The 27,843-nt window shown below is 51.1% G+C and overlaps 2 protein-coding genes across 7 annotated transcripts in view; one reads left to right on the top strand and one right to left on the bottom strand.

The window, feature by feature from the left end:
• Window positions 1-3,973, bottom strand: part of RPRD1B (regulation of nuclear pre-mRNA domain containing 1B) — a 43,924-nt gene extending 39,951 nt beyond the window's left edge. Inside the window, exons 1-2 of one of the 3 annotated variants that reach the window (XM_054045548.1) lie at window positions 3,565-3,973; window positions 778-907 (exon numbers count right to left, since the gene is read on the bottom strand). In XM_054045548.1, coding sequence (XP_053901523.1) covers window positions 778-907; window positions 3,565-3,715 — 281 coding nt within the window. In that variant the 5' untranslated portion in view covers window positions 3,716-3,973. The remainder of the gene's footprint in view (window positions 1-777; window positions 908-3,564) is intronic. The other 2 variants (XM_054045547.1, XM_054045549.1) reach the window with 2 other exon arrangements.
• A 212-nt stretch (window positions 3,974-4,185) lies between these two features.
• On the top strand, window positions 4,186-25,531 carry TTI1 (TELO2 interacting protein 1). Of its 4 annotated transcripts, none has more exons than XM_054046311.1 (8): window positions 4,186-4,201; window positions 7,091-9,435; window positions 11,272-11,460; window positions 12,593-12,741; window positions 13,219-13,359; window positions 14,893-15,097; window positions 15,846-15,933; window positions 23,129-25,531. In XM_054046311.1, exons 2-8 carry the CDS (start codon window positions 7,131-7,133, stop codon window positions 23,391-23,393), a joined length of 3,342 nt encoding a protein of 1,113 aa, XP_053902286.1. In that variant the 5' UTR covers window positions 4,186-4,201; window positions 7,091-7,130; the 3' UTR covers window positions 23,394-25,531. The 4 variants fall into 4 exon arrangements, with proteins under 4 accessions (XP_053902286.1, XP_053902284.1, XP_053902283.1 ...); XM_054046309.1 differs by having other exon boundaries at window positions 4,190-4,220; XM_054046308.1 differs by lacking the exon at window positions 4,186-4,201 and adding an exon at window positions 4,996-5,272.
• The last annotated feature ends 2,312 nt before the right edge of the window (window positions 25,532-27,843 follow it).

Below are 27,843 nucleotides of genomic sequence, written 5' to 3'. Positions count from 1 at the left end.
ACAAAAGCAGAATCATAGAATATCGGGGTTGGAAGGGACCTCATCTAGTCCAACCCACTGCTCAAAGCAGGAACAATCCCTGCTTTTGCCCCAGATCCCTAAGTGGCCCCCTCAAGGATTGAGCTCACAACCCTGGGTTTAGCAGGCCAATGCTCAAACCACTGAGCTATCCCCGCCCCCCCAAGTGGTGTATGTGGTCATATTAATAAAAGCATTTTGAAATAACACAATTTCAAAGCTCATTATAGGAAAAACTGGTCTAGTGGAGTGACCCGATAGCTAGTAGTCAGGAAACCCAAGTTCTGTTTCAAACTCTCCCACTAAGGGAAAGAGTTACTCATTGTGTGACACTCTTCTAGTGACAAATTATGTGACTGGACAAATCATTTAACCGCTCAGTTTCACCATCTTTAGACCAGAGATGATTTCCAACTTTGTACAGAGCTTTGAGATTTATGGATTAGTCTAAAGTATTTAACCTGCAAAAGAATTACGCACAAAAAACCCACAAACCAACTGTCATTGCACAGAACCAAAATCAGAACCAGCTTCCCACAACTTTACTTCTGTTTCTCAAGAGCAAGGCAAAACTGACAATTTCTTAAAAGGAAAGGAGTTAGAGTTCAGCTTCTAGTAAAGACAATTTAACCTTCCTGAGCAAACATATTCCTATAACTGAAAAGCACTTGAATTTAAAACTTGTGGAATATTTAACATAAAAGCTATGGAGAAAGAAATTGGAGAAGGAAAGCTGAATGGATGAATGTTCAAATTTACCTGGCAACATGAGAAAAAGCATCCACAAGAACAGATTCAAACTCTCTTGTGAATTCAGGACCCTTCCTTTTACTGTTCTGGATGACATCGTTCGCCAAATATAGAAATGTAAGCTTCCTACTTGATTTTGCTGGGAAAGAAGAGAAGACAACTTAACTTGCATTCTTTATTTCTCATTTCATGTTTTATTCTGAGGCTACTTGTTATACATTCCAAAAGTGGTCACAGTTTCTCAGCTTAAAATATGGCTGAGTTTCCTGCATTTCAATTTTACCAGATCAACCAGTTCTTGACCCTCTTTGCTTTAGCTAGAATTTGGTTTGTAATTAATTTATAAAACAAAAAGAGAAATAATCCTAATATTACTGTGCATCTTTCATCTGATGATCTCATAGTGCTGCATAAACATTAAACCTCACCACCAGTATAGGTTAAAATGAAAAGAAGAACTGTTGAAACTTAACACCAAATTAATGTGACAATAGACTTATTTTTTTTATTAATCAAATATATTGAAACAGTATTATTTTAGCCTTATACTTAAACTGTTTAATTACTGAACATCCCTGGATGGAAGAGCTTGAACCTAGAACCTTTTATTTTTCAAAATCAATTTTTCTAATCCATGCTACATGGAAATAGCTATTAGCAATGTGTTTTTTCTCAATCCCACGAAAGTTAGCTTTTTCCATTTATCACCATTAGTCAATGCCAACAGACCCTACATTCTGAAGAGCAGAATCTACAGGAGACAAACTCTCTAGAATATATGCAAAGCTATATTATACATGACGACAATTGAGAATTTACATACACAAGAGTCAGGAAATTCAGCTATGGTTCCCACAGCAAGCCTAACTCAGCTCTTTCAAATACATCGTCTTTTCTATTACCATATATGGTGACACCTAATACGTTATAAGCGCGCAGGACTAACAAAATCTTGCCAAGTAAAGGACATGCAGCTAGACTATCAATTTCTGCAGAGTCTAAGCTTTCATGTTTAAAAACTTCCAAATGTGACTCCATCCAGCCCCATCTACCTCAACTGGCAAAAAAACTACCATATCTGCAACAAGCAGCAAAATGAAACTAACAAAACTCTGGTCAGTTTCACACCTATTCATAAGAATGGCCAGACCGGGTCAGACCAAAGGTCCATCTAGCCCAGTATCCTGTCTGCTGACAGTGGCCAATTCCAGGTGCCCCAGAGGGAGTGAACCTAACAGGTAATGATCAAGTGATCTCTCCCCTGCCATCCATCTCCACCCTCTGACAAACAGAGGCTAGGGACACCATTCCTTACCCATCCTGTCTAACAGCTGTTAATGGACTTAACCTCCATGAATGTAACTAGTTCTCTTTTAAACCCGGTTATAGTCCTAGCCTTCACAACCTCCTCAGGCAAGGAGTTCCACAGGTTGACTGTGCGCTATGTGAATAACTTCCTTTTATTTGTTTTAAACCTGCTGCCCATTCATTTCGTTTGGTGGTCCCTAGTTCTTATATTATGGGAACAAGTAAACAACAACTTTTCCTTATTCACTTTCTCCACACCACTCATGATTTTATACACGTCTATCATATCCCCCCCTCGTCTCCTCTTTTCCAAGCTGAAAAGTCCTAGCCTCTTTAATCTCTCCTCATATGGGACCCGTTCCAAACCCCTAATCATTTTAGTTGCCCTTTTTTGAACTTTTTCTAATGCCAGTATATCTTTTTTGAGATGAGGAGACCACCTCTGTACGCAGTATTCAAGATGTGAGGGTACCTTATATATGGGCAATAAGATATTCTCTGTCTTATTCTCTAACCCTCAGGGAAGCTCATTGCAAAATACAATGTAGACATTAGAAAGGTAGACACTGGATGAATTCCCAGGAAAAGAAAGCCCAAAAAATGTCTGTGTGAGGCCACCACACACTTCTACCATGTAGCAGTCCCCAAAGAATTGGTATATTGGAAAAATACCACGACTTCAAGACAAAACAGTGGATAGACTACTTTGACAGTGTTATTTCTATGATTTTAAAGAACATGTATTATGATCTGGGTATCTGATTCTGCAAAATGCTGACTACTTTTGTTAACTCCCACTGCTCTTGGCAGGTTTTACTGTACCACAGCTGACTCTCAGGGCTTGTCCACATAAAGTTTTTGAATAAGTGAAGTCAGTCAGTGCAGCCCTCTAGTACGGAGGCAGTTACACTGGTTTTTAAGTGTTCACATCAACGCTATCTATTAGGGTGACCAGACCTCAAGTGTGAAAAATCAGGACGGGGGTGGGGGGGTAATGGGAGCCTATATACGAAAAAGACCCCCAAATGGGGACATCTGGTCACCCTAATAGCTATACAAACTTTTAAAATCTAGGTACACTTCACCCCACCTCGGCATGTGCGGGGGGGGGGGGGGGGGGGGTGGAGTATAGGACTTCTTGAGCTCCCTTACAGCCGCACCCGGCTCGGATCCTACACGGAGGACACCGTCCGAGGGACTTGCCCCCATTTGCTACACGAGGTTTCCAGGCGGGAGGCGCGCTGGGAAGGACCGGGAGAGCCGGAGCAAGGCGAGACGAGCGCCCAGCCCAGGGGCAGCCCGCAGGGCGCAGGGGAAAGTCCAGCCCCGCCAGCCGCGAGCGCGATGCGGCTCCGGGGCAGGACCGAGCCCGAGCCCGAGCCCGAGCCCGAGCGGGCAGCAGGCGGACGCTGGGACCGACCCAGGCTGGCCCGGGCCCGTGTCTGGCGCTCCGGCGAGGCGCCCCCCGCAGCCCCCCGGGCCCGGTACCTTTGCGGAGCTCCCGGTGCCACACGGAGACGATGGGCCCGGCGTGCTTGCGGTGGTGGATGAGCCACAGCGACAGGGTCTGGACGCTCTGCTGAGAGTTGCTCAGCTCCGAGAGCTTCTTCTCCAGGGCCGACTCCGAGAAGGAGGACATGGCGCCGCCCGGCCCGGCCCGGCCCCGGGGCCTGCTCCGCCCGGGGGGAGGGGGAGGGGGCGCGGCGGGGCCTCACCACCAACAAACCGCCACCGCTGTCACAAGATGGCCACCCGACCTCTCACCCCGCCTCGGCGGGTCAAAGGGCCACATGCTACGGGTCGCCAGCGGGGAAGAGCGACCACCCGGGTGTCCAGTTATAGCTCACACATCGCACCGGGCCAGAGGCGGGCGCGGGAAAGCGGCGCATGCGCAGCGACGCCAGCGGCGCCTTCTCTAACCTTTACCCGGCGCCAGCCGAGGACGCATGCGCTGGATGCGGAACTGAGCGCGATTTCAAATCTCCGGCCCGGCGCAGCTCCGCATGCGCAGTGCGCTCGCCTGAGACTTTTCTTGTCTCTCCTTCCTGCCTAGACAAGCTGGGGAGTTATTTCACGGGACTCCGGAGCGGGAGGTCGGGGGTTGTTCACGTTACTTCCGGCATGTGTGAGTGTGACTGGAGCAGGTAGGAGATGGGGGTCTTGGAGGGTCCTCTGCGGCTCTGCCTCCAAGCTGGGGCTCCTGCCCCCCCCGCTCCGGGCAGGGGACAGGGATTCACGTGGGGGGGGGGATAGAGGCTCCTGCCCCCCCCGCTCCGGGCAGGGGACAGGGATTCACGTGGTGGGGGGGGACAGAGGCTCCTGCCCCCCTCCCAACTCCGTGCAGGGGACAGGGATTCACGTGTGGGGGGGGGGGGGGATAGAGGCTCCTGCCCCCCCAGCTCCGTGCAGGGGGTAGGGATTCACGTGGTGGGGGGGGACAGAGGCTCCTGCCCCCCCTCCCAGCTCTGTGCAGGGGGCAGGGATTCACGTGGGGGGAGTGGGCTCCTGCCCCCCCAGTTCTATACAGGGGCTCACATCGGGGGGGGAGGGGACAGGGGCTCCTGCCCCCCCCTCCCAGCTCCGTGCAGGGGGCAGGGACTCACTTGGGGAGGGGCATGGGCTCCTGGTTGGGTGCCCCCCACCCACCCCTACAAGGGGCTCCTGCCCTCCTTCCCCCAGCTCCGGGCATGATTCATGGGGGGGGGACAGGGATTCACGTGGGGGGCAGAGGCTCCTGCTCCCCCCAGCTCTGTGCATGGGGCAGGGATTCACATGGGGGGCAGGGGCTCCCCCAAGGCAGGACAGGCCTGGGGCTCTTGAATTGCTGGGCTCGGAGAGGCTTGAGGGGTGCTGCAAGTGCCACAGGGGTAGGGGGAAGAGCAGAGGGGGTGGAGGGAGTCTTGTTTATTACCCTTCTCGGCATTCTGGACCCGCCTGGTTGGGTGTTCCCCACCCACCCCTACAAGCTTACAGATAGATGGTGCAAGCAGAGAGATTCAGCCCAAGGCTGTAGTTACCAGGTCAGGCCACTTGTGTAGAGACAGCCGGAGGCATGGCCTTCACCTCCTGGGCTGTGCACCTGTGAATGGAATGGGTTCCTCAGGAGCATCTGTCAGTGCCACTGAATGATCCCACCCACTCGGGTTTTTTGGAGGGGTCAGAGGTTTACCTGTCAACTTCTCATTAGGGAGACAAGGTGGGTGCAGTCATATATTGCGCCAACTTCTGTTGGTGAAAGAGACAAGCTGTTAAGCTTACACAGAGCTCTTCTTCCAGTCTGGGGAAGGTACACAGGGCATCACAGTGAAATACAAGGTGGAACAGATTGTTTTGCATAAGTAGTCAGCACGTATTTTAAGGGCTCCTTCAAGGTGAAGTGGCTGGTTGACACCCCTTCAGTCAAAGGGAGATAGGGGGGAAGCTGGGGTTAGTGGGTTATAAAATGATGTAATAAGCCATAAATCCCATATCTCTATTCAGCCCATGATTTTAAGAGTCTAACAAAGTTACGAATTTAAGCTCCCAGGCTCATCTTTTGAAGGTGTTGTGCAGGTTTTCTTTGGGAATGAGGAGTAAGAGATCATATACAGAGTGATTGCTTTACCAAGAGCATTCACCCCTGGGTGATGTAAAAGACACCACCACCACCATTTTCCTGTGTGACTTCATTCGAATGCATAGGGATTGTCTGGTTTCACCCACATACAGTAGTTGTTATTGGGGCATTTAGTGCACTGGATGAGGTACACCACATGTTGTGACAGGCATGTGTAGGTCTTGAAAGGGGGGTCGTGAGGCATATTGATCAGTGGAGATATGTCTATAGGTTTTACATCAGTTGTTCTGGCAAGGTCTGGTTCTGCTTTGAGATGCTGGGTCTTGTCTATGGAGAGCTTGCTTCTGATGATGAGCTTGGAGAGGTTGGGGGTTGTTTGAAGGCTAGAAGAGAAGGTTCAGAAAAGATTTCTTTCAGGACGTGATCCCCATGACGTATGGGTTGTAACTGATGCCCTGTATGGAACAGCCTACATGCTACTGCTCATTAGACACCAGAGCACCCTAATCAATCAGCAGAGTCCTACCACTACCCTATCACGTGCACATCCAGCATATCAACCCACCTTTGTTCTGCACTTTAGCTCAGCAGACTCAAGCCGCGGCCTACAAGCATATGCTCTGCCATCTCCCTCCTACGCGAGAATACGGCTTTTGTTCTAAGACTTTGCCCCCGTGGCCCCTGACCAAAGACCAGATTTTTAAAGGTACTTCAGCACCTCCAGATGCAGATAAATACCTAATAGGATTTTAAGAAGTGCCTAGGTCCCTTTGATGCTTTTGAAAATCCCACTAGGCTGCTGTCTGCATCTGGAAGTATCTAGGTACCTTTAAAAATCTGTCTTCACAATTACAATCCTATTTGGTTACACTCATGCTTAAAGTGTTTTTGAAAACCAAAGTTAAACACTGCTGTAAATCTGGTTGAGATGGAGCCAAACACTGGAGAAACGGGGCTCAGCCCATGCTGCCAGAAACTAAAGAGAGATGTTGAACAAAACAAACATTCACTGTACTTGAGCTAAGAAACTGCCCTCTTCCCCTGGGTCTATAGCTGCTGTGTTAAAAACCAATCAGCAGTAATGATTTATTTTTCTTAGAGTCAGACGTGACTAACATAGAGTAGACCATTTTCACGTAAACACATTAAGTTATAGGTTTCTATAGGTAAGGGTGGATGGCGGGGGAGTATATAACAACTCCAAGCTCTTATATAATGCTTTTCATCCCTAGGTCTCAAAGCACTTCTAGAGCGGAAGCCTAAAGAGCTCCTGTGTAATAATCTGAATGCTTTTTATACCACTTAGCAAGAAATGAATTGAATTACCTGTTGCTTTGCAATAGACACTGTCACACTTTTCTGAGCACAGTAGGTCTGGCTAATCAGTAAGGAACAGATTGCAATTGTTTTAAGGTTGCTTTCATTGAAGCAAGTATTGCTTTTCTTTCCTTCCTGCAGGATGATAACTACAGACACATAAGAAGAGGATTGCTGGACAATGGCAGTTTTTGATACCCCACAAGAAGCGTTCGGGATCTTGCGCCCAGTTTGTGTACAGCTAACAAAGGTGCAGACTACTGAGAATGTGGAACGCTTGCAAGCTCAGCTGCAGACAGTCAGTGACTCTGCCCTGCAGGAACTGCAGGAGTACGTCCTTTTCCCATTGAGGTTCGCCCTGAAGACCCCAGGACCCAAACGGGAGAGTCTTGTCCAGAGTGTGGTGCAGTGCATCACGTCTATCCTTTCAACAACATGTGTGAAGAAGCAGGACCTCCTTCAGGAGCTTTTTTCTGAGCTCTGCCTGTGTCTATCTTCTCCATCTGGTTTGCAGCCACCAGCCCCGCTATCAGAGGAATTAAAACTGACTGTAATCCAAGCACTCCATGTCCTGATGCATTCAGCTTATGGGGACATTATCCTGACTTTGTATCAGCCTTCTACCCTTCCTCACTTAGGATTTGCTGTATCTTTGCTTTTGGCCTTGGCAGAACAAGAGAAAGCAAAGCAAATTAAGCTGGCTGCCTTAAAGTGTTTGCAGGTCCTAATTCTGCAGTGTGACTGCCAGGAGCATCATCGACCCCTAGACACGGTTGAAACAAGACAATGTGGGAATTTGTTTGCTTCTTTTCTACCTGGGATCTCTATTGCCCTGTCCCGGGTTATTACCGGAGACATCAAACAAGGTCATATGGTCACTGTTTCTGCCATCAGGCTCTTTTATCAAACTGTCTGCTTGGTAATGGCAGATGAACAACTAGCCACAATCACACAGGATGAAGAGAAGCCTTCAGTAGAACAAAGCAGACTATCTGAGCTTGTGGTCCATAGAGGACCGGACTGGGTAAAAAGCACTGCAGACAAATTGTCTCTCCTTATCCACAAGATAGTTGAATTTGCTTCTCTTCACCCTCACTGGAAGGTCAGGATGGAATTGGTGGAGCTGGTCCATCTCCTTATGTTGAAGTGCAGTCAGTCACTGGTGGAATCAGTTGGTCACCTGTTAAAAGCCGTGGTTGGGCTTGTTAATGATGAAAGCAATGAGGTCCAAAGCAAGTGTCATGAGATTCTCAGGAGCATTGCGGAGCTGAGAACAGTAGCTGAGAACAGAGCTCTTGCTGATGTTCTGTCAGAGAATCTGCATTCCCTTGCCACAGCCCTTCCACGTCTGATGAACTCCCAGGATGATCAAGGCAAGTTCTCTACCTTGAGCTTATTACTCGGCTCCCTGAAGTTGCTGGGCCCCAAGGTGAGCATTGTGCTCAACTCTGCAGCCCACCTCCAGCGTCTCTCCAAAGCCCTGATGCAAGTTCTGGAGCTGGATGTAGCTGATGTGAAGATTGTTGAAGAAAGACGCTGGGGTCCTGAAGACTCTCTAGGTGAGCCCTTGGGTTCCTTGCAGCATGGCAAAGGTCAGAAGAAATACTTCCGGTTCTTCACTGATGAGCGGATTTTCTTGCTCATTCAGCAGGTTTGCCGGGTACTTGGCTATTATGGGAACCTCTACTTGCTAGTGGATCATTTCATGGGGCTATACAACGAATCTGTTGTGTACCGGAAGCAAGCTGCCATGGTCCTCAATGAGTTGATCACAGGAGCTGCTGGACTGGGGGTAGATGTTCTTCATGAAAGGGAAACTGCAGTGAGCACGGAAGACCTTAAAGGGACCATAACATCCATCCTCGAAGAATATACCGACCAGGCAAACTGGTATTTGACCACCAGCATTGACACTGAGGAAACCAGCGATGAGTTAACTGTGAAACATTCAAGAGTACGCGCTATCCCAAGAGGTGCACACAGCAGTTCTTTGATTTCATCCTCCTCCCCTTCTTCAGACCCAAACCCAACCATCCGCTCCATGAACAGCAATATCTGGCAGATCTGCATCCAGCTGGAGGGGGTTGGCTGCTTTGCGTATGTGCTGGGGAAAGAGTTCCGCTTGCTTCTAGCATCAGTCCTCTACCCTGTGCTTGAAAAGGCCGGGGACAGCACTCTGCTCATTAGTCAGACGGCAACTGGAACCATGGTGGATGTCTGCCATGCCTGTGGCTATGACTCCGTGCAACATCTGATTAATGCTAACTCGGACTATCTGGTGAATGGGATTTCCCTAAACCTGCGTCGGGTGGCACATCAGCCTCACGCCTCGCGGGTCCTGGAGGCCATGCTCAGGCATTCAGATGCCAGCCTGCTCCCACTGGTGGAGGATGTGATCCGAGATGTCCTGTCTGCCCTTGATCAGTTTTATGACGACCGAGCTTCCTCCTTCCTTGGGGTCCTGTCCACATTAGTGGCAGCTTTAGGTATCTAAATAACCGGCCTTTTGAATAATATTGTCTTACTGTCACTTAAAGAATTTCCCTCTTTAACCCCTTGAGCACTGCTGGAATGTTCCCAAAGCCCAGCAGCAGTTTCCAGAAAGCACAACCATTACCATACATTGAGCGTTGGGCTGGTAAGCCAGTGGTGCTGGAACTGTGCTCGGCCCGAAGACGGTCCAGACAGATTCAGCACAGAGACGCAGGATCATGTCCCACATGCCAGCGCGTTTAGTATCGCTGAGAGTAGCTGACCCAGGGAAAGATAGCTGTGGGAAATAAAGTTATCCGGGAGCCAGGCATGAGAAGTCCAGTCACCAGTGGCAAGTAGGAAGCCTTCCTGGCAGGTTTGAGGGAGGGGAAGAACAGGAGGACTAAACCATCAGATTCCGCAGTTTGTTTTTGTAAAAAAAAAAAAAAAAAACCCAAACTTTTCCTGCTCTTCCTGCAAAGAAAATGGGAGCTGTGGAGGTCCACAGCGAAACAGTGTCTGGGGCCTTCCATTCCGGCAGTCAGAGGAGGGTCTAGAATCTCAGACGTGGATAACAAGAATATCCAGGGTTACAACACGTAATGCCAAAAAAAATATTGGGGAGAGAAACACCTCCCATGTCACGTTTAGGCCAGTCTCTAATTATGGGGGATCATTGAGACCTTCTTGGGGCAGGGCAATTATCCCCCAGGGTTCTTGCCGCTTCTGCTGAAGCACAGAGACAGGACTCTTAGCTAGACAGACCTCGGGTCTGAACCAGTCTGGCAGTTCCTGTGTACCATCTTTTTGCTTTCTTGCCTGGTTAAAGAAGTATATTTTCAAATGACTCCTCTGAGTTTCAGTATTTAATCCTCCATTTGGAGAGGCCCGTGTGGTACTGGAGAATATTCTGAAGGTCAGTTTTAGAACAGATTTTTGAGGGTATGTTTCAGTTACACACTTCCTGCCAAACTTCTCTCACTGTACTACACCTCTCCTTGTCTTTCGGTTCACATCTGCACTCTGACAGGTTTCAGACTAGCAGCCATGTTAGTCTGTATCCACAAAAAAAACAGGAGTACTTGTGGCACCTTAGAGACTAACACATTTATTTGAGCATAAGCTTTCGTGGGCTACAGCCCACTTCATCGGATGCAAAGAATGGACATTCTATGCATCCTATGAAGTGGGCTGTAGCCCACGAAAGCTTATGCTCAAATAAATTTATTAGTCTCTAAGGTGCCACAAGTACTCCTATTCTATCTGCACTATGGATTTCAACCAAACAGGAGCCCTCCCCACACCCCCAGCTGGGGCAGAGGGGGCCACACCATTCTCAGCACCCATTGCAGCAAGAGCGTGGAACAGATGGTCCCAAGCTCACTGTCTGTAATGGGTGTTGAAAAAGGCTTGGCGCTCTCTACATAAGCCACAAAACTGTTTTCAGTCCCACTTGAGGGATTGGAAGGACCCAGTTGTTGCCATCAAGAGGACATTTTCCTAGTGTAGATGGACTCTTTGGGGTTGCAGCGGCAGAACCTGACACCCTTTTTGGAAGAGGAGGGATAGAGAGTCAGATTTACTTCTTGCATTAACATTCTGTTGAAGCTAATGGGGATTGCCCTCTATTATGCCAGGGCTGGATTTGAGCCAGTTCCTCTCTGTAGTCCGGCTGTCTGATTGCAAGGGCCTAGTTCTCAGACTCACCTCTGTCAGGTAGCTTTTGCTTCTCTGCCTCACACTTTGTAGACAGTCTGTGTCTGTTCACAACGTCCAGGCTGCTTGGTACATAGCTGACATGGGTAGAGAATCCTGGGTTCTCAGGGACACTTCGTGCCTCTCTTCTGCAGTGCAGTGGTTCGTGGTGGTGAAGGGTAAGGAGCACCCACAAGAGCAGAATCTAGAGCAGCAGAGGAAGCAGGGGAAAGGGTCTGTAATTACCCCCATGGTGCAAGAAGTGGAACAGTTCTTCCTGGACTACATCAAACAGAAGCAGATTGCAGAGGGCAACCTTCCAGCCACGGAGGAGGAGGAAGAGGGTCAGTACGGGTTGTGTAACTTGGGGGGAGGGGAGTGAGTGTTGTGAGCTTGGTAAAGCCACTGATCTCTGGGGGAATGTGGGGGCTCAAAGCCAGGCTGGGACTCGGAATCATGAGTTCTGTGGGCCCAGCTCCATTTTGAGTGGAATTAAATCCACAGCGGACACTGCTGGGAACATATAGTGCATTGTCTGGTGATCTGTGCTCAGTGAGGCCCAGGGAAAACCAGCCACGTAATTGTAGACCCAATGTTGATCCAGCAGCAGATAACCAGGGCCCAGATTCCAGTGGTCACAGTCACAAGCCAGTCGTACCATAGTCCGCAAGTCTGGCCCTGGCTAATACTAACTAGAGCAAGTGCTTTGGTAGCAGGACACATGGTGCATGGTATTCAGCATACAAAATAGCAAAATCCTGGAAAATTGCTGCTTTTTCCTCCCACCCTTACTGGAATTCTGTGTTTCAGAGTAGCAGCCGTGTTAGTCTGTATCCGCAATAAGAACAGGAGTACTTGTGGCACCTTAGAGACTAACAAATTTATTAGAGCATAAGCTTTCGTGGGGTATGCATCCGAAGAAGTGGGCTGTAGTCCACGAAAGCTTATGCTCTAATAAATTTGTTAGTCTCTAAGGTGCCACAAGTACTCCTGTTCTTTTTGTGGAATTCTGTGCTGTCTCTTCCCTGGCTCAGGACCCCAGCACCTCTTCTCCCCCCGCACCCCCCAGCATTGACTCCAGCCAAGGCCCTTTAGAAACTTTCCAGGAGGGAACATTTGCCTTCTCATTACTCTGCCATGCTGCAATTCTGACCTTTAAACACCCAGGTCTTTCATTTTTAATCAAAACCAATTGGAAATAAAGGGGTCTGGGGGGAAGGACAGACTGCAAATGTCAGTCCAAAAAAGGAAACCAAATCTTCCTTTCTCCTATAACACGCACACTGCTCCTGCTGCTGAATTTCACAAACTGGCATTTCGCCCCAGAGAGCGCAGGCTTTGCAGTCACAAATGCCCCGGGTCTCCTTTGGGACGCTGGATAAGAGCCTTGCAGTGGGGGTCAGCCAGATGCCATGAGGCACGTGCCTATGGCGCCCCGCTCATTCCCACCGCTGCGAACTGTGCCCTGTCTTCCAGAGGTGCAGGCCCCCCCTCCTGAGCCTGAGATGGACGATTCCGGTGCGGAGGGAGAGACTCCATTGCCAGCCCATGCCCAGATAGCAAAGGATGTGATGGAGAGATGTATCCACTTACTGTCTGACAAGAGTCTGCGGGTGCGGCTGAAGGTTAGCACAGTGCATGCACTACACCATACCGACAGGGAGCACCAGAGGGCCCAGGGTGCCCATTATGGGGACTGTTACCTTGTGCTTGGGGGAGAATCACAGGATGTACCAGACGTGCCGCTAGGAGGAGGCCAGTCCCACCTTGACATCTCACCGCTGCCAGGGCAGAGGCTCCAAGTGCTGGCAAGCCTCATCCTAGATGGAAAGAGAGGGAAAGAGGAGGCTGCCTTGTGCCAAGGAGACTGAATTCAGCCTCACAAACCGCTTAGTGTCAGGCATCAGAGCTTGATAGCTTGTCCCGTGACAGGTAGAGGCCACCCATTCCTGCCCCCGTGGCTTTCCTCCCCAGCTCCCCACCCCCCGTTCAGGGAGAGGCAGAGGTGGATCCCATTGCTTTAGACTCTTCCACCCTCTGCTCTCCAGAGAGGCAGGGGGCACTGTAGCAGCCTGTCAGAGCTGTGCCTTCTCCTTGTGCAGGTCCTGGACGTGCTGGAGTTCTGCGTGATTGTGCTGCATCTTCATGAAAACCATCTGCTTCCCATGGCTCATCGCGCCTGGCCGGCTCTCGTCACCCGGCTGATTAACGACGACCCGCTGGCGGTGCTCAGAGCCTTCAAGGTACGACGATGAATCCTGGCCAACGGCCTTCAAGCCAGAGCAGAGAGAGCAAGTCACAGAGCTGGCACCCTGCCATGTGCAGAATGCTCATTGTACAGAATGAATTTTAAACACCCGGTGCAGAGCAAAGGTGCTTCCCTGCACAGTGTAGGTCTGTATCTGCAGGTACTCTTAGTGCCCTATGCCCATGAATGAGATACTGATGCCCTCCCAATGGGGAAGAGCATTATGAATGATTATTTATTGGGTGCAGTGTGTTGGGCTGGGCAGGAACGGAAAGGAAGACCCATCCTTTTACAGCCTAAGGGGCTGACTGTCAGAGGCACGGTATACTCTCATGCGAGCTGTGGGTTCTGGCACCCCTGGGGGATCACCCCCAGAGACAAGAGGCCCTACTCCTGGAGGGGAGGGGTTTCCTTGTGGCTGAGGCATTTGGGAGGTGGTTTTGCAGTTGCACTTAATGCAAATGCTCAGGTTAATAAAAAAGTTAAAAACTGTTCCCACCCTCATCAGTCTGGCAGTGCACTCTGCTGCGTTCCAGCGGCACCCTGCTCCCAGGAAGCCAGGCAATAAAACATCCATTTATGAGGATACCTTGCAAGGTCACCAGCTCCGCAGGCTGACTTACCTCCTTTTCCATCCAGGCTGAGGAGAGGTATGAAGCCTTTGCAGTGACAAAGCCTCCACAATACCAACAGCCAGCACCCTAGAATTTCAGAGCTGCCCTATGATAAACTCCCCGGGTGCCTGGGTAAAGGAAGAGACAAATCGCTGTACAGAACAGATTTCCTTTTCAGTTATTCAAGGGATGATTATAAGCAGCAGGGAGGGTTTTTTAAAAAAATACGAAAAATCCTTTGAAAGTGTCCTTTTAAATTACAGAAGATAGAAAATGCTGCAGTGAGGCATAACTAGACCATGCCCAATGCAGGACCCCAGTTCTACAAGCTAAGCCCAGGCTGAGGACCCCAGCATGGATACGTTTTCCACCCCACTCTCTAGGGATGAGTTAGCATAAGTTACGTCATCTTCCTGTTCGTAACTCTCAAACTCGTCCGTTCACTGCCTGTGTGCAGTTGGCCTTAGCTCCCCTTTGCTTGCTGGCAGTGCGGACTGTTTTTGTGATGATGGCAGTTTGGCATCTTTTATCCGATCTCCGAGGTCCTGGCAGTTTTGAATTAAGCCTCACGACCCACTTGTGTGCTAAGGCAGTGATCACCTAACTGCAGATGAGGAAACTGAGGGATGAAGAAGGTTACGTGACTTGCCCAAAGTAACAGGGACTCCAGGGGTGGGACCCGGCTCTCCCAGCCCCACGTTTGAAGCACAAATCCCTCCTTTCTCCCCGCTCGGTTCTACACTGGGAATACAGCCAGCAGGTTGCTGTAATAATGACAGGCCGCGATCCAGGGATGAACTCCCCGTTCTCCTGCTCGCTGAGGGTGTTGCTGAGTTGTGCATTCCCACTCTGCCCCTGCGCACCGCTGAGCTCCCCTCCCAGTAACCACGGGCTCAGTGGGGTTTCTTTGCTAGGTGCTATGTACCCTGGCCGAGAAGTGTGGCGATTTCCTGAGGCGACGATTCTCCAAAGACGTCCTGCCCAAGCTGGCCGGTTCCCTTGTCACCCAGGCTCCAGTCAGTGCCAGAGCCGGACCCATGTACAGCCATACTCTTGCCTTCAAGTTACAGCTGGCCGTGCTGCAGGGGCTGGGTTCGCTGTGTGAGAAACTGGACTTGGGTGAGTACCAGGGAAGGACGAGGTCGGCTGTCAGATCTCTGCCCAGCCTTGCCCTCCTGTCTCTGATCTTTGTCCCTCTGCTCAGCAGGCCTCATCCGTCGCTCTTCACAGCGGCTAGAAAAGCCCATGCTCTGTCCCGGTCATGTGGGATTAATTTTCTGCCCATTCTCCAGCTCCGCCTATTCCAGCCATGTCTCAGCATTCACCTCTCCCCGTCAGAGCTCAACACGGAGGGGCTGGTGCCCTCGACTCCCTGGGAGACTAAGGGGTGAGGAGGGCTCCTAGGACCTGGTTCAGGATCTGACTGCTGGTCCTTCTCCCCCCTTGTCAGCCTGTCTGTCTCTGACCTGGCAAGAAGGTGTCACAAGGGGATTAGAACCCCAGAGCCCTGGCAGCCAGGTCTGGGGCCAAGCCATGCTGCTCTCTGAACTAACCAAAATTCAGAGCTGGAATCCAGACATCCTTCCCAAACTCAACGAGCCGGTCTCGTTTTGGGACGACTCCATGGATAACCCTTCCATTCTGGTAGATTTCTGCAGCATGCTGCAGTACACTGGGCGTCCCCGGCCTTGTGCGGGAGGAGAGGTGAGTTTGCAGGGCTGAGAGCTCCTTTCCTGTCTTGATGTTTTCCTCGCTATAGAGCAGGCCTCTCTAGGGGATGGGTAGGAAGAGCTCTGGCTTAGACTGCGAGATCCCATTAACCAGTGTCAGTTATGTCCTGCTGTTCCTTTCTGTCCCATTTCTGCAGGCGAGAGTGACCTGAATAAAGTAGCAGATGCCTGTCTGATTTACCTCAGTGCCAAACAACCCGTGAAACTGCAAGAGGCCGCCCGGAGGTAACGCTACACACACACACGCAGGGTGTATTCTGAATGAGGGGAGGGAGTTAGGTGTCCCCTTCTCTTCTCCCCCTGCCCAGCGTATTCACACTGAAGCCTGCAGAGGAGGGGGTCCATGAGAGGTACCTTCTACCACTGGTGAAATGAGTCACCACCCAAAGGTGGAAGCGGAAGAGCCAGCCCATCTGCAGTGTGGAGTTTATTTTCTAAGTTTCTCTCCACTTGCAGGGAGGAGAATGTGCCTCCTTTGCTTTACCCCCGCTCTGCACAGAGCTCTTAGCAAGCGGGGGGTCTGGATTTATACATTAGAATGTACTTTGTGGAGTTGCTGTTCGTTTACCTGACTTCTCTTACTGGAGAGCTGCACTTTTCCTTGCTTTGGTCGAGCAATCTGCACACGCCAGGGGCTCCTTGAATCCCTCCATTCCCACACAAGCTCCCTCCCCATCTTCAGGGAATCCTGGCAACCCCCCCCCCACCCGCCACCCCTGTGAGCTGCCTAGCGGCTCAGGTGCACATATACTAACATCTACAAAGTGTTCACACAAATTATACTTCAAGCTAGACCAGATCCTGCCCTCCGTTGAGTCACAAGCTTGTTGCTGCAGTGAAAAATCACTGCTGCTCTATTGTGCCACCTGGAGAGCAGACAAAAGATCTCAGTCAATGAGATCTGCCCAGCTACAGAATACACAGGGTGAATAAGAACAGGGGTTCATTTTTCTGCTGGAGGAAAGGGACAGAGGCTTCCCTCTCTCTGTGGAACTAGCCTCTCCCTCCCTCCCGCCCCAGTGTTAGCCTGGGTCTCACACAACAGGCAGAAAGCAGCTGGCATTGTGAGTTTATAGGGTAGAATATTCCTAAAAGGGAGAAAACTAGCAGGCACCTTTCCCCTGAGCACAGGGCACAGCATGAAAAGCTTTTGTGCAGTTGGCCAGCATCTCTGCTAGAGAGGGAAGCTGTGCAGATTTAAGCTCTCTCAGAAACTGCAGCCTTCCCCTCTTAATCTGTACTGGTGGGTTGGGGAATGGGGGGTTATTTTTACCTTGGTGGCTGTTGTCCTTTTCAGCAGGCTCCAGTCCCTGTCTCCAATGGATTTGTCATCTGTGGGCCAAATCCCCCGAGTTAGCGGGAGCCCCTTTCCTCTCTGTAAGCTGTGCTGGGGCAGAAAGCTTAACTCCAGGTTTTAGCAGTACATTTGGTGCTTTAATCGTTCCTGGAGCACCTTAAAACGCTGTGGAATAAAACAGGGATATGTTGAATTAGGGACCTAAGTTGTGATCAGGTCCTTAGAGGCTGCTGTATGGCATGCACAGAGGAGAGTGGAATTAAGGGCACATGTAGCCTTTAACTCCAACAGTGCCTGACTTGACGGTTGGCCACGTAGCCTTTGTGTTCCCCTCATACTGCCATTTTAGTTTTCTTTTGAAGATAAAGGTACCCAGGAGCGGGCACTATCTGGACTGCCCCCCCGGGAGCTCCAGTCATTCCCTACACTTTTATTGAACAAGGCAAGGCCAGCTCCCTGAGTGCACACCTAGCTCTGGTGGCCAGCTGGAGGTTAGTGTCATGCCCGGGCATGTGAAGATTTGATCTGTGCACATCTCAGCCCTTGAAGGTTTCATGAGTCTCGTTCAATGCACAAACCTTGGCAGGCTTTTTATAAGAAAATGTAGTTCAGTCCTGTGTAGCACTGCCTCCCCTGCTTTGGGACGCGGGGTTCACAGTTAACTGTACCACTAGCATTAGAAACCATGAGGCATGCATGATGTACTGTTTTCAAAGGGATAGAACCTGGGTAACTCAAAACCAGTTTCCCCCAGAACAATGGGAGGCACGGTTCCCTCGCTAAAAAGCCTCAGCCAGACTTCAGCTTCCTGTCACCAGACGTTTCAGCACTAGAGCTCTTTTAAAATTAAAAATGGATATATCTATATCGATAGATCTATAAAGTAATGAGGAAAGTATTTTCCCTTATTCCCTAGTGCTTGAAAATAGCCCCAGCAGCCGTCCGACTCCGCCTTTCACACCAGATCCCTTTACGTTTAGGCAGGGAGCAAGTCTGAAAATTACCAGCCGATTGGATCCAAAATTCAAAATGTTACGGTGCAGCTGAAAAGCAGGGTTATAACTAGAATGCCCAGGCAGCCGTAACCCTGGCGTGCTGACTAGAACCAGCTGGGGCAGGGTCACGTTCCAGCTCCAAGTATCGCTAACGATTGGGTTATTGGATTCTTACTCGTATCACGTGATTTATGACCTGCCAAGACCGAGGGTCAGATTTAAAGTATCACAGGGTTACAAGGGACTGCAGGAGTCATAGGGCAATCGGGTGCAACGCCTCTGACATGCTGCATGCCAGCTGGGAGTGCTAACACCAACCCAAGAGAAGAGCGCAGGGGTGGGAGAGGGAAGGGTAGCTGCACAAAGCAAGTGCAGGACGATCCATCTGGAACATCACCCTGCCCTAGGGAGGCTGTTTGATCCTAAGGTGGGAGCCGGGAGTTGAACTAGTGAGAGAAAGTGAGTTTGGGGACTGCGTTTTCGCACAGTGCCTAGCAGGCAGAAATGGCATCTGGCAAAAGGTGAGTCACAGCACGGCTGAGGGGGGGATACGGGGCAGCCAACAGTGTGACAAGGTGGCTGTCAGCTGGTGACTATGCCCAGGCCGGGGTTATTGTCCCTGTAATAGCCATGGGGAAGGGTGGGGAAGCTGCATGGTTCTGAATCCACCTTGGCCTGCTACCACAGTGGGTAAAGCGGCAGGTGACTCCTGGAAGGCCGCCTTTCCCTGTTCCTTCTCCGGTAGGGCCCTGGCAGCAGGGCAGGGCTCTCTTTAATTGGACATTTAACAGAGGCAAGCTAGGAGCCAGAGTCGTCCTCCGCTTTGCCAGCCTTGATCACCTTGGCCCTGGTGCTTGGCAGGGCTAAGCTCATCAGTGGGGAAAGGCAAGCCAGCGGAATAGCCCAGCGCTGCTCTGCACCAACCTGATAAATTGTTCAGTGCCACTGGAGCAAGCAGGAGCTATTTTTGGACCTTTTAGCTCCCCAGGTTGATTGCTGAGCAGTAAAGCCGCCCCCCTCGCCTGGGTTTGAGGGCTGTAGTTTATTGGACACGTATTGACAGCTGTCAGTTGCAGGCTGGGCTGAAGTGCACTAAAACAGCCACCTGCGCCAAGCACAATTCAATAAAATCACATTTAAGTTTACAAAAAATCCAACCCCCTGGATTAACCCCAGGATTCTTTGCCATGGAAACAGAGGCCGTTTCTAAGCAACCTAAGAGTAAGTTTTAAAATGTAAAAGTCAAGTTGTTATTTAAGCTGCACAGCACTCCAGGTTATCAGGAGATAATCACTGGCCTTGGGCCATTATGGGCACACAGGGAGCTGAGTGCCTCCAGTCCTCTGGGAACCAGATAACCGTCTGGAGAGTTGCTCTCTCTGGAGCTGCTGATTGGGAAGTGGGGAGGAGAGTGGGATTTCTTTGTTGTGAACATAAGAGGTAAGATGTGTGTGCGCGCGGGGCGGAAAAGCTGACACTGGCTGGGTAATATTCCAGACAGCGGCTTCTGTGCTCGTCCCTGTTACCTGCTGTATTACTGATCCGTCCTGTCAGCACAGGCCATGTATAATGGGACTGTTTAGATACAGCTTCAGCCGATGTTAAGCTAACGGCGAGGCCCAATGGACCCCGCAGCGCACCCCAGGGATTTGTGGACTCTAGTCACTGATGGGCCTGGCTAAGACAGCGTAGAGAGGAGAGACTGAATCCCAGCAGAGAGCAGAGACTGCTCAAGTGTCTGCCCTAGCAAACCTGCTGCATCCTTACAATCTAACTTCTGGCTGTGTGATTCGTCCCGAAGGCTAGTGCCAGATTCTGCCCTGGTCCTAGTGTAAATCAGGAGCAATTTAGTTTGGTGCAACCCCACTGGCTTAAACTAAAGCTGGGGTGACTGAGATCAGCACCAGGTGGCCAGGATCTGGCTGTCCCCAGTGTGTTTTCCCAGAGCACCATGCACTGGTGCCGACGCAGTCGGTCCCAGACCATCCACGGTTTGGAAGTCAAGGTCATGTTGCATTCTGGAAGTACCACGCTGGGAGCAGTGAGGGGTGTTCGGTGTAGGTAATACAGACGTTACGTCTTTTGGAGCCCCAGATGGGTTAGAAGTTAATGATGCAGATTGATTCTTTGGCTGTTTGTAGGGTAGCGGGGGGTTATGCAGCAACAGGAGGATTACTTTGAAGTCTTCCTAGCATCTCCAGCTTATTCCTACACTTGTTCTAAGTACCCAGGAAACCCCTATACCTTCAGAGCACAGGAGGTGTCAGAAAATGGAGCTTTTCCCAAACACTTCTGTCTAAATTAATTGCATAGGAAGTGCGCTGACTTCAGGCATAAAAGCCCAGGCAGGGGACGTTTCTGATAGACGTGGGGCTCGTGTTTGTGTGAATCACTTAGCAGAGGATCTTTGGTTTGCATTTCAGATGAGAGGAACAGTGTCTGCTGCTTCACAATGAAACAGAAACCTACTTACCTCTCTGTGCTTGCTCACAATTTCATTCTCCATTCCAATTATCACAGATACTGCTCTCCTCCCACACAACCCAGCTTCTTTGCACCTTCCCACAGCGAGGTGGAAATGATGAATTTGGGCATGCCAGTCTTTTCCTTGACTATATTGTAAATAGACAATGCTATTTATCTAGTGCAGGGATGGGCAAACTTTTTGGCCCGAGGGCCACATTGGGGTTGCAAAACTGTATGGAGGATCAGGTAGGGAAGGCTGTGCCTCCCCAAACAGCCTGTTCCCTGTCCCCTATCCACCCCCTCCCACTTCCCGCCCCCTGACTGCCCCCCTCAGAACCCCCGACCCATCCAATCCCCCCTGCTCCTTGTCACCTGACCGCCCCCTCATGGGACCCCCCTGCCCCTAACCACCCCCCCCGGGACCCCACCCCCTATCCAACCTCCCTGCTCCCAGTCCCCTGACTGCCCCGACCCCTATCTACACCCCTGCCCCTGAAAGGTCCCCCGGGACTCCCATGCCTATCCAACCCCCCCATTTTCACATCCCCTGACTCCTATCCACACCCCCATCCCCTGACAGGCCCCCCGGGACTCCCACACTTATCCAACTCCTCCCCCCAGAACCTCCACCCCATCGAACCCCCCCCCCCCCGCTCCCTGTCCCCTGACTGCCCCCTAGGATCCCCCACCCCTTATCCAACCCCCCCAGCCCTCTTACCATGCCGCTCAGAGCAGCATGTCTGGCAGCCACACCGCCCTGGCTGGAGCCAGACACACTGCCGTGCCACCCAGAGCGCTGGCTGCGGGGGAGGGGCCAGGGGCTAGCCTCCCTGGTCGGGAGATCAAGGGTTAGGCAGGATGGTCCCACGGGCCGGACGTGGCCCACGGGCCGTAGTTTGCCCACCTCTGCTCTAGTGTGTGCACAGGGTGTTTCACAGAAAGCAAAGATCAGAGTCCCTAAAGAGCTTATGATCAAAGGCCCTGATCCTGCAGTCAGATCCTCACGGGAGGAGGGGTCCACGTCTGCAGCTCTCATTACACGATCAGGGCATAAGGGCTGAGGCCAGATTTTTAAGTATTGGAGGGGCCTAAAGAAGCATGTAGTCGCCTAGTGTGATTTTCAGAAGTGTCTCACTCCCTTTGGTTTCAATGGGAATTGGGCACAGAGGCTCTTTGGAAAATCCCCATTAGGTGTCTCTCTGCCTCTTTAAGCACTAAAACCCTGGCCTGAATCCTGACAGAGGCTGGGCACCCTCAACTGCCATGGACTCTCCGAGGAATAGATCATGCTTAGCCCCTCGCAGGAGGAGGGCCTTGGACAGTGCTGCCAACATGGCATGTCAATTCCCGTTTCCTTTAGCCTCGCCTGTGGCCCAGGTATGGAGATTAGTGCCAATTAAACCCAATCTGCCTCCCATGCATCAAAATCCTGACAAACCAAGTCAAACCCAAAGTGATTGACAGCCGGGGAATTAACAGAAGAAATAAATAAATACAAGGACTCATGCAAATGAACCCTTAGCCTCTTCACGCCCCAGCAGCTCCTGCTCTCCCCCCAGGTCACACTCAGCATCTCCTTCCCATGTCAGAGGCTCTGACATTGAACCCACAAGAAATTCTCATGCAAGGTTCCCACACCAACCTTAACTCCCCTGCCCGCCTCCCCTTTCAGATTCAACTTCAAGATGGCCGCCAGGCCCACAGCAGCAGGAGCCATACAAAAAATTGCCACTTTTCTGTAACATGAAGTTTGTTACCGTTTTCTGCCCCATGAGAGGTGGGAGGTAGCTGGGAAAATTCAGAGGCAGCCAGCAAGGTCTCTGCCTTGGGGGAGAACGTTTGTAGCAACAAGTGTTCAGCTCCTGGAACCACTGCCCAGCCCAGCCGTCAGCCCTGGCCTCTAGGGCAGGCTCTGCAGCTCTCCCTTCCCCAGCAGCCATCTTGTCACCTTGCTCCTAAGCACCTGTGCAAGGGGAGGGGGCAGCTGAGCAGGGGTTAACCCCTTGCTCTCCAGGGGCCAGGTAGTACCTTTGCACCTTATCTCACATGCTCTCTTTAAACTGATGTTTAGTTGTTGGTAGAGGCCAGGTCCAGGACGTACCAAACACATAAGCCATGTCCAGGATTCTAGAGTCAACTCAGCAGTGTCTGTGCCCCATCTGGGTGGGCTTATTTCTAATGTCTCCCTCTAGCAGCAGCAAGAAATTAGCACATTTCCTCTTGGAAACTCAAAGTGCTGTTTGGCTTAATCCACGTGTCCTCTGTGTTCCCAGCAACCTCCCTCCACTGGCGCCTGCTCACACCAGGCCGGGATTGGCCTGCCCACTGGGCCAGGCGCTCAGCAGGTGTGAATTCCCATCGCGCCATTGACTTCAGTTCACAGCAGCTGAGTTAGCACCTCCCCTTGTCATGCTGGGAGCTCTCCGGCCCCGAGACCCATTAGTCACCAACGCTTGTTCGTTAATATCGTTTTGCTGGGAATAGCGACTAGGTTTCCCGCCACTTGCCAATAACCGTGAAATGGTTGAACTCTGTTTCTGTCGGGTTCAGCAGCCATCTGATGGCCCTGCTTATTGCCGAGCCTGTCACCTGCCTTGGTGGGGGAAGATCAGACAGCCCCTCCTCTGATTCTGCTTTCCTTTCTTCCCACGTCCCCCCGAAGCGTTTTCCTCCATTTGATGTGTGTGGACCCTGACGCCACCTGGCTCCTGCTGAACCAGATCTGCTGCCTTCTCCCGTATGAGCCCCCCCACCCCAGCCTCCAGCCGGTGAAGCTAGGCGGGATGGGGAGGCAACGGACCGAATTCACCGACAACGTGCTGGGCCTGCTGGGTGAGCTGCAGCAACGGGAGACAGCGGCGTTTCAAGCCGGGCCCCGAGAGGCACCTGAGCCACAACCCCCCTCGCTGACTGAGGCACTGGGATAGCGGCCGGGGGAAGCGAGAAATGGCTGGTGTAAATGCAATGCTGTCTAGGAACGTCCCATCGCCTCAGACTGAATCACTGCGGAGGAAGATGAGAGTTGCTCCAGGACTGAGACCCGGCTCCCTGAGGGCAGAGTTAGATATAGCACACGCCGGGCTTGCACTCCCCTGCACACACGTGGGGCCAAAGGGGCACGTGCATCTCAGGCTCTTTTGTGGCTAAAGAAGGAGATTGTCAAGACGCTCCCATCCCTATTGTCAAAACGCTGGGCTGCTGCCTGCAGTCCCTGGCAGAATGCCCCTGCCAGTGCTGCCCCAAGCCAGAGAATGCAACTGCATCTCTCCCCTGCTTCCAACTGCTTCCCTCCCCTTCCTCCCCCCACCGTACACGCACATCCCCTTCTTCACTGATTATAAATGATAGCCTGAAAACTTGAATTGAAATTTCCTCCCCTCGCTGACCGGAACTTCTCCAATATGGCAGATACTTCTTCGGGGTTAGAACTCTGTCTCTAGCAGTGCTTCGTATTAAACAATTTAAATAAAATCATGTTTCAAAGGAAATCCCTCACCTGCGCTTCTGGTAAGAGCTGAGATGATCAAACCAGCAGAGATTTTCCTAAAGTCCCTTTTAGCAGCATTGGGGTAGTTTATATTTTGCAGTTCACTCACTTGGGGCAATAAAACGAGACTGGCAGGTTTTACTTCCCAGGTCTCTTCCTAGATTTTTCAGGGCAGAAGGGACCATTCTGATCATTTTGTCCTGTGGTTTTCAACCTGTGGTTTGTAGAACCCTGGGGGTCCACAAATTAGGTCTAAGATTTCCAAAGGGGTTCACGTCTCCAGTCGAAATTTTTTATGGGTCCACAAATGTAAAAAGGTTGAAAACTACTGATCTAATCTGACCTGCATTGCAGGCCAGAGAACATCACCCAGTCATTTCTGCATCAAGCCCATAACTTGTGGTTGAGCTACAGCAGATGTGTTAGAAAAATATCCAGTCTCGACTTAAAGATGGCAAGTGTTTAAGGATCCCCTGCAGCCCTAGGTGAGTTGTTCTGATGGTTAATCACCCTGCCCTTTAAAACACGGGGGGATATTTCTAGTCTGAATTTGTCTAGCATCAGCTTCCAGCCCTTGAATGTTGTTAGGCCTTTTTCTGCTAAATAGCCATCGCCGAGTAGCAGACTCTTCCCCAAGTAGGCTACGTGTAGACTGTGATCAAGTCACTATTTAGCCTTCCCTTGGATAAACTAAAGTGAGCATCTTAAGGCGCTCACCATAAGGCCTGTTTTCAGACCTCAAATCATTCTTGTAATTCTTTTGTGCATCCCTTTAAATATTTCAGCATCCTGAGCTATGGGTCCTGGGTAGGCTCTTTGTAGTTCAAGTATAGCACAGTGGTGCTCACTATTTTATGGCACCTGGAAGTGCTGTTTGTGCACCAAGGGTTGTACCATTTCTGCAACGCATCACCAAGTGTTATTTTGTTTGCTTGCACGGGTATTGCCTGTAGGCAGCAGCTAGACTGCAGAAATGATTCTTAATCAGAAAGACTCAGGCCTTTCAAAGGAAAAAATTGAACATTACTGACGATACAAACTGCATCACAGCTGACACTGAGCATTCAGAAACAGCATGCAGATTCCCTGCAAGCACCGTACTACATCCCACATTCTGTTACCATGAGAGGAGGAGATGGAGGAGAGAAGTAAGATTCAGAGAGGCAAAAACAGGTGTAGTTTAAGCAGGGAAAGGAACGTGGCTAAGGCCTTGTTATGTTTCCCCTTGGCCCTACACTACTGCACTAGCCCAGGGATGCAGTGTTTAGGTTCACAGCATTGCAGGCAGACATTAAAACAAGAGGAAAGACCTGTTGCAGTAATAAAAAACAGAACAAAACCTTTTGGACTCATGTTGGGTTTTGTACACTATTTTTTCTTAAACCTGAATTTGGCAGCTAGACTAATGAGTGGCAATTAACCCAGTGATATGGCTGAATATCACTCACAGCCTAGTTTGAACCTCATTTTTTTGCTGATGATGTTGCTTGGGGTCTGGCTTCAAACATCAAACTACACCCAGCATTAGCTGGTTTTTCTGCACCATTAATTCGTTAGGAAATAAAATGCTATACAATATTTATGCCTTTTATTTCTTTTCTTTTTTTATCCACGTCCCAGCCCTTGGTTTTGTTCAATGTCTCAAGGACAGTCTACTGCCTTTTTGTATATCCAGCCGTTTAGAATTCCTGCCAGCTGTTTCTATTCTAAATAGGTCACATTCTGAAGCTATGCAACTTGACCGTGTTGTAGGTTACATTCAGGTAGTGACATCTCCGAGCTTACTCTAAATCCCATATTGAGGTGTTGGGCACTGTTGGCCCTACCCCTTTGCATGTGTTCGACTGGGGCTGTGAGGACGGATTCTCCAGTGCTTTGCAGCTTGTGCAGTAACTTACCGCCTGTGCAAAGTGGCTGGAAACGCGTGTGAATTCAACACTCACTCACTCCAGAGGTAGCAGCAGCATTGGTGGTGGCTACACTACATAAACGGCACCACAAGGGGCAAGGACTCGTTTCCTCCGACATGGCCCTAGGCCAGATTGGTGCACAGTCTAAAACAGAAAAGACAAGTTTAAGTGTAGAAGTGACTGTACATACAATACAGATAAAGGGCAGGTATCTGGCCCTGCAAATGATTAGTATCGCTCCTGCTGGGACCTGTCGGCACTCCAGACAATCCATGGCATGCTTTCCAATTCGGTACCTTTCTAAAGCCCTCTGGGCCATGTGGTTGGCTTGGAAGCAGGGTGGCAGCACCGCCATTCCTGAGGAATGCGGAAAAGAGGCTGCATTGCAGGTGATCATGCAGAGAGGTGTTGGAGTCCAGCGGCAGGCTGATTACTTTATAAATGACACTCTTTTTCCCTTCCCCGTTTGGTGACGGGGTTCTGAAAGGTCCTTAGGGGAGCGTTCATTGGCTCCAGGTCCTGCCAGGGGGACTTTACAAGAACAAAGGCCGGGCGTTGCGTTTGTAGCGATCGTTTCCCTTTCCAGTGGCCAGTTCTCTTGGTTAGCAACCTATCTGCTGCCCACCCACCCCCATTCCCTGCGCCCGCCACAAAGCATCCCCAGCATGTCTTTGAATCTTCTCAGTGCCACTCAGCTGTCGTGTGCTAGGCTGTCCGGGGCAGAGCGTCGGGTGAAGAGGGGGGTGTCTGAGCGCTCCCTGTGGACAGAGTGGGTACACAGCTCTCACCAGGACGCAGCGCCCAAGCTGCTCACTTGGAAACCAGAAACAACAAACCAGCAATCGGGAGAGGAGGGAATGAGGCCTGGCCAGGCACAGCGTGGGGGTCGCTGGGCAGCTGCAGCCTGACTTTTTGTTCTGTGTTTGTACAGCTCCTAGCACAGTGGGGTCCTGGCCCATGACGGTCTCCTAGGCGCTGTGATAATTCAAATAATTCCCTTGCACACTTCTAGGGGCTTCGTTCCAGCAGCGTGCGTGTGTGTGGGTGGAATGGCCCACGAGACTTGTTCGCACCCAGCTGTGCTGGTTTTGCACAGAAGAAACATGAACCTCACAACCAGGTGGGATCTTCTGCCTACAGAGCCGAGCTCCCAGCACCATCCTGATCAGCTGGCTCTCCGCTCTGTCTGTGGGGTGAAAGGAAGGGGACAAGGCCCAGAGGCCGGAAGTGGAGTGAGTTTCAGCTTGCAGGAAGGGGAGAGGAGCCAAGCTCACACATACTGTGGTGCCCTCTCCCCCGTGGCCGCAGGCAGATGACGCCTTGAATCATGTGTCAGCTCAAAGCCAGGGCAGCAGGAGATGGCTGGCGGGTGAGCACTTACTGCCACTGGCTGTCCCGGAGAACCTGCAGTGCTTTGCCCGACTGCAGAGCCTCGCCTTTGAACGTTGGAAAGCCAGGGCATGCGCTAAACACACCAGGCCCATGTGTCCCCTCGCAGGGGGAGAGTCAGGCACTGGTGTGCAGGGCTGGCCTTACCAGGAGACGAACTGAGGCGGCCGCCTCGGGTGCCAGACTGTGGGGGGCACCACTAGGACCCAGAGTGTAGAAAATTGTGTCTACAAGGAGGCATGGGGGCGTCATTTGAGCTCCCCGCCTCAGGTGCCAAAATGTTGTGGGTCGGCCCTGCTGGTGTGAGTGAGAATGGGGCCCCTTGGCCCTACGTGTACCCATGGCCAGCGCTGTGCCGAACGCCAGGCTCTGGGCCGAGTCAGTGCAGAGTCTAGCCAGGGCTCCTGTAGATGGTGCTGCAAGCAAAGAATTCTTCTGAGGTAAAGCGCCTCCGGGCCTTAGCCACTCGCTAATTGTCAGGAAGAACAGGAGCCAGGCACCAGGGTCAGTGGTCTGGGCAGACCCGGCTGCTGCAGGGAACGCCTGCCCCAGCAGTAAATCTTCCCTTCCCGGGCGGTGGGAGGAAGGTGC

The sequence above is a fragment of the Malaclemys terrapin genome, chromosome 12 (genome assembly GCF_027887155.1).
Source record: "Malaclemys terrapin pileata isolate rMalTer1 chromosome 12, rMalTer1.hap1, whole genome shotgun sequence".
In the NCBI taxonomy this organism is placed as follows: Eukaryota; Metazoa; Chordata; order Testudines; family Emydidae; genus Malaclemys; species Malaclemys terrapin.
Note: the sequence above shows the minus strand (reverse complement) of the source record. Positions and strands in the feature narration are given on the sequence as shown.

Bases quoted from the DNA above. Each gene is read 5' to 3' on its own strand.
- TTI1 (XM_054046311.1), top strand. From the start codon at position 7,131: ATGGCAGTTTTTGATACCCCACAAGAAGCGTTCGGGATCTTGCGCCCA. The intron at 11,461-12,592 runs GTCAGTACGGGT...CCTGTCTTCCAG, and splicing joins CACGGAGGAGGAGGAAGAGG to AGGTGCAGGCCCCCCCTCCT. The intron at 15,098-15,845 runs GTGAGTACCAGG...CCATTTCTGCAG, and splicing joins GTGTGAGAAACTGGACTTGG to GCGAGAGTGACCTGAATAAA.